Genomic DNA, 6,127 nt, shown 5'->3' with positions numbered 1-6,127 from the left:
TTCCTTCCTTCCTTCCTTCCTTCCTTCCTTCCTTCCTTCCTTCCTTCCTTCCTTCCTTCCTTCCTTCCTTCCTTCCTTCCCTCCTTCATCTTTCACCTCCCTTCCTTTTAATTTTGCTGTGAGCCCTTAAAGAGGATTTTAGTAATTTACTACTTAAATTAAATATACGTCCTAGGTGTTGTGCTAGGCTTCAGGAATACAAGTTGAATTGCAGTAATGTACAGGCCTTTGCATTCTAGCAAGAAAACAGATGGGTGTGTATGTTTGTTCGCTCAGTGCTACATTAAATGAAATGGATGGGAGCCAGGAGGGGAAATAGTGTGTTTGGCCTGAGAGGTTAGTAGCAAGGACTTCTCCACAAGAAATTTTGAACCCAATTCTTCAAGAATGAACACCTTTTTGCTGGGTGAAGAGTAGAGGAAGGCATTTGGGGTAATAGAAATAGCACAAAAGATAATGAGGTTTGAAAAATTACATGCTGTGTTTGGAAGAATGTCCGGAGCAGTGGCATTTTAGGTTTTTAAAGAGGACAGTGACTTGATCAGAGCTGTGTAGTGCTTTGAGTATGGGTTGAAGGTGAGTGTACTTGGAGACTGGTGGGCATTTAATTGGTGCCTTCCAACCGCATGAATGAATGTTCCCTTAAATCCCTTGGAAGCACTTTGATCCTAGAAAATTCAAGAATTGCCCCCAACATCTTTTTCCTCTGAATTGGTACCCTGGATCTTTGGGTCCTCTTTTCTTTCCTTTTTTAATGTTTAATTTTGGGTAGTGAAAGTCGCACAGGTTTTGAAGCCAGCAGATTTGGCTTCAAATCCAAGTTTCAGTTGCTTGCCAGCTTTACGGGACAAATTATATATCTTTTCTAAATACTCATCTATTAGGTGGGAGAAATAATTGCTATGGCATAAGATTTTTTTTTTTTTTAAAGATTAGAAATCACATGTGTACAGAATTTAGCACAGTAACTGATGGATATTATTTCTATTACCTGTTATTTTTATCTTCTAGTTGATAGCTCCTTGCTAACGTCTAGCTCCTTTCCAAAGCTCTTCCTGAGTAGGGCCAGTGTGTAGTGCTGCAGGTTGCTAAGGCTTCTCCTGGCTTGCTGAGTTGTTCTAGTTTTTGTAGCACCTCGCGTGCTAACCCACCCTGAGCACATGCTCTGAAAACATAACATTCAGAGGAAGGTTGAGGACTGAGAGACAAGGTATATCTTTGAGGAAATTCAGATGCTTGTCCTGAGGAGATCAGGAAAACCAGACACGAGTAATGATTGTCGTTTGCGTGTGGCATTAATAAATTTTACAATAGCTAAGTCCTCATTTAGTTATTCTATGTCACAGATAAAGACAGGACAGTAGTATTTACTGTGTTAAGGTACTGGTTTCCCAGATATCTTACAGTGAGAAGACAGAAGCTCAGAAAGTGTAAGCAATGTGCATACTTGTTGGAGTCTGGATGTAAACAGAGATCTTGATGCCAAGCCTATGGAACTTTGTCTCCATATAATATTGTCTCTTTCATGGATAACTGACTGCCATGTGGCAGATTATTCATGCTATTCTGACAGTTATGGCTTTAATATCATCTTATTTTCCCAATCTATTCAAATATCAGTTTTGTCTTATTTTATTTTGTTTAATTCCAAATTGGAGATGTAGAGAAAAATCACATGACGTTTGATTTGCCAGTCTCCTAAAAAGAAGAAAACTATAGATTTTTAATATACTTAATATTTTTTTCTTTAACAGGTATGTGAGAAAGAGAGCAGTCCCAAATTGGTGGAACTCTTATTGAATAGTGGATCTCGTGAACAAGATGTACGAAAAGCGCTGACAATAAGCATTGGGAAAGGCGACAGCCAGATCATCAGCTTGCTCTTAAGGAGGCTGGCCCTGGACATGGCCAACAATAGCATTTGTCTTGGAGGGTTTTGTATAGGAAAAGTTGAACCTTCTTGGCTTGGTCCTTTATTTCCAGATAAGACTTCTAATTTAAGGAAACAAACAAGTAAGTAACAAGGAGAATATTTTTGACAGTTCTTATTTTTAATAGTATTTTTTTAAGTCACTAGTCTTTTAGTGGTTATTCATGCCAGTTTGAAGGACCTGAAGCCAAAAATATTGCAAAGGTTTGGATTTTTTTGGCTATGAAATACTTCAAAATGATGTATTTAAGTTCTTTATGAGATAGCAAATAGGTACTTAGAAAATTAGAGCAAAATAGCGGAAGCTTTTTGAAGAACTACTTTTTAATATAGTCCTTTTTTATTTTTAAAGTAAAGCATCCTTGTTTTTTTAAAAAAATATAAAATTATAAAAAAGAAAATAAAAATAACTTATTTTTTCCCTTTTAAGTAATTAAAACGGATATTTTTCCTAACTTTTTGTATGCTTACATGTACCTATACATTCAAATGTATGTAAAAGCATACACACATATTCACTTGGCATTTTTAACTTAGCATATATATATTTCAATTGATAATGCATTTTCTTTATACATTCAAGCTCATATGTATTTTGTACATATTATGTGTATTGATGGTAAGTTGCCATCCTCTGACACTGTTTTTGTCTTTTGAGCTCTTTCATTTGTTCACACTAAATGTGTTTTTAGCGTGTGAGCTCCCAGCTTTTCCTATGTTAATTTAGTCTCATGCCCATCTCCTTCCCCATGGTCATGCTACTCCATGACTCAACACCTTTAGGACCATCTTGCAAATAGCATGTTTGCTTCTCTCATTTTTATGATGCACTCAATAGCAAAACACCAGTTTTGGTCAGTCTACCAGTCTACTTTTTCCCTCACTTTCACCAAGATAACTGAGTGCTGCTAGAGAAAAGTACCCGTCCATGCAATTTGGTGCCTTTATACATCAAGGTTTCCAACCTCTCAGTAGGCTCCAAAAGTTCCAGTCAGGCTGAATTTTCCTCGGTTTCTCAAACACTTCATGTACCCTTACTTCCAGTCTTTTTCCATTGTTACTCTCTCTACCTAACTCTAAATTCTCTCTTCACCTGGCTGTCTCTTCATTCTTCCTGTCTCAGCACCATCATCAGTCTGGAAGGTCCTCTTACATGACCCTATAGCACCTTATTTCTCACCTATACTACCATTCACCACATTATATAATTTAATTTTTCATTTTTATTATCTACTTTTTGGTAGATTGTTAGTACCATGAAGTCAATGTCAGTTTTGTTCATGGTTGTAACCTTACCATTGATACGAGTGCTTTGCACATAGTAGATTATCATTTAGAATTAAACATTTAATATTGGCAAAAATAAAAATTATGTAATACATTATGTTGCTAAGCATATGTGGAAACATGCTTCATACATTGATATGAATTTAAATTGTCCTCTTTTGAGGACAATTTGGCAATATCCACTAATATTTTTTAATATACAAGCATACTTTTTTGACCTAGCAGTGTACTGTTAGGAATCTATGATACAGACATTCTCAATGTGCACAAAAAATTATGTACAAAAATGCACATTAAAACATTGTTTATAATAGCAAAAGAGTAGGGAAAAACCTAAGTATTCCCCAAAAGGAACTATTCAAATAAATAATGGTACATTCATGTAGTGGAATGCTTTGCAATCATTGAGGAAAAAAAAACATATAGCAAATTTAATGTCCTGTTAAAGATTACATTACTCCATGGCAAAAAACAGGCACAGAACAGTGTTTTTACTATGCTAATGTTGATGGAAATGCAATTGGAATATGATAGTTTTAAAAGTTTGAATATGAAATAAAACGCTGCAGAAATGGGGTCCCTGATTGTCTCTGGGGTCTTTGGAAATTACCGAGACATGGTTAGATCCCATGGTTCATTACTTAAACTAGTCTCATGCCAAAAATCTGCTTACTTTAATCTTCGCTATCTGATAGAGAGGAATTGTGGGCCCATTGGAGAAGGATGGAGGAGATTTATCATTCACTATATTCCCTTTGCTGTGTATGAAGTTTTTACCATTGACACATCTTACCCAATTAAAAGAACACAGTAATGTCATTTGATTAATTGGAGGGTATAACCATGATTTCATTGGCAGCTGGTCTGAGTAAAGAACACTTCGGGTCATAGCTTTCAAACATTTTTCAGGTAGTATTTGCCTGAGTGACATATATGTGTGTGAACTCATCCTGCTGGGCTTCGGGATAATTTCCCATATCATAACATATTACTCTGGAAAAAAAGAACTATTTGGGTATATGGGTATAGTGTAAGCCACAGTATCAAATGTCTTCTTGGGGTTTATCATATGGGCTCACCACATATTTACAGTAGGAATAGATGTAGATACATGAGCGTACTTCACCTCTGCTACTATAATGATTGCTATTCCTACTGGCGTCAATGTCTTTTAGCTGATGAGCTACACTTCACGGCGGTAATATCAAATGATCCCCCACCACGCTCTGAGCCCCAGGGTTTATTTTCCTTTTTACAGTAGGAGGCCTAACCAGCATTGCATTAACCAACTCATCACTGGATATTGTACTACATGATACAGTGGTATCCTTAACTTTGTTAAAGGTAGTAATGTTAATAAGATGTTTGGTAAAAATGGAGTGAGGGACTTTTTTGTTAATATAGTATGATTGAAAACATTGGTTGATAGAACAAGGATATTTGAGAGGGCAAAAAATGAGAGTTGTTCCAAGATATTGTGTCTCAAGTCAAACTATTTTTAAAAATCAAGTGTAGTGATTTATATACATATATAATTTATATAAAATAAAATGCATTCACTTTAAGTGTATATTTTCATGTGCTTTGAAAATTACCACTGTATCATGTAGTAATATTTGAAGTAATTACAGTAGTAATATTTGAAGAAATCTTCCTGGCTGTATGTAGAACAATGAGGACTCTGTCAACTTATTCTTCATAGTAGAGCTGATATATAATGTAATGAAGTTGTGAGAAGAATGTTAATTTTGAAATTCCATCAAATTTCCCAATAGTCATAATGAATCACTCAGCAAACTTTATAAAAATAACAACATCCTTTATTTAGTACTTTATGTGTTCTATGCATTGTGCTAAACATTTTATATACATGGTTTCATTTACTCTTTTCCATTACCATATGCTGTGTATGTTATCATCTTCATTTTCCAGGTGAGGACACTGACACCCATGGAGCTTATATAACTCACAAATGGCATTTCTATGACTTGAACACAGGCCTGTCTGGCTTCAAAGCCTAGGCCTTTTCCTGAATAAAGTTCCATAGAGATTCAATTTTGCTATCTACACCAAAGCATTGTATACATGGTTATGTTTTTTTTAAAAAATATGATCTGCCACCTGCTAATTATTCAGGATCACTAATGTAAGGTGACTTTGGAAGGAAAAATAGAAATTTTCTCTAGAAGCATAGGAATACATAAGAATTTTGGTCCTATATATGTTTATTTTTGCATAATTGTTGATTTCTAAGTTCCTGGTGCATCTCTTTATTTTCAGATGTAGCATCTACACTAGCAAGAATGGTGATCAGATATCAGATGAAAAGTGCCGTGGAAGAAGGAGCAGCCTCAGGCAGTGATGGAAATTTTTCTGAAGATGTGCTGTCTAAATTTGATGAATGGACCTTTATTCCTGACTCTTCTATGGACAGTGTCTTTGCTCAAAGTGATGATCTAGATAGTGAAGGTATTTATTATAAAAATAAATCCCTTTATGTTTTATATTTACACACTGACATTGAACAATGGCACCCGAGACAAAAACCTGACTTAAATCATTTGGAAAAACTTAAGTAGAAATGTGTTTATTATCACAAACGGTTAGGTTTACTAATTTTGGTCAAAGTGATGTTTCAAGTAAGTGTGTCTCTGTGCTTCTAAATGTTATTCTGACTAATTGATTAATGGTTAATATTCCAGGAAATAAACTCTGACTAGATTGAACGAGATTCCACACTCTGACACTGACTAAATCCTTTTGTGGCTTGTGTAAGCTCCTTAACTTTGTTAAAAGTAGTAATGTTAATAAGATGTTTGGTAAAAATGGAGTGAGGGACTTTTTAGTTAATATAGTATGATTGAAAACATTGGTTGATAGAATAAGGATATTTGAGAGGGCAAAAAATGA

General features: G+C 35.1%; 1 protein-coding gene across 1 annotated transcript in view; it reads left to right on the top strand.

The window, feature by feature from the left end:
- The window catches only part of LOC105533890 (leucine-rich repeat serine/threonine-protein kinase 2), a gene marked incomplete at its 3' end in the record, with an annotated part of 159,019 nt that overhangs the window by 56,469 nt on the left and 96,423 nt on the right, over window positions 1-6,127 (top strand). Inside the window, exons 19-20 of the mRNA XM_011972478.1 lie at window positions 1,755-2,013; window positions 5,498-5,686. Coding sequence (XP_011827868.1) covers window positions 1,755-2,013; window positions 5,498-5,686 — 448 coding nt within the window. The remainder of the gene's footprint in view (window positions 1-1,754; window positions 2,014-5,497; window positions 5,687-6,127) is intronic.

The sequence above is a fragment of the Mandrillus leucophaeus genome, unplaced genomic scaffold, assembly GCF_000951045.1.
Source record: "Mandrillus leucophaeus isolate KB7577 unplaced genomic scaffold, Mleu.le_1.0 Scaffold1293, whole genome shotgun sequence".
NCBI lineage: Eukaryota > Metazoa > Chordata > Mammalia > Primates > Cercopithecidae > Mandrillus > Mandrillus leucophaeus.
The sequence above is the reverse complement of the archived record's forward strand: the minus strand, read 5'-3'. Positions and strand labels throughout refer to the sequence as shown.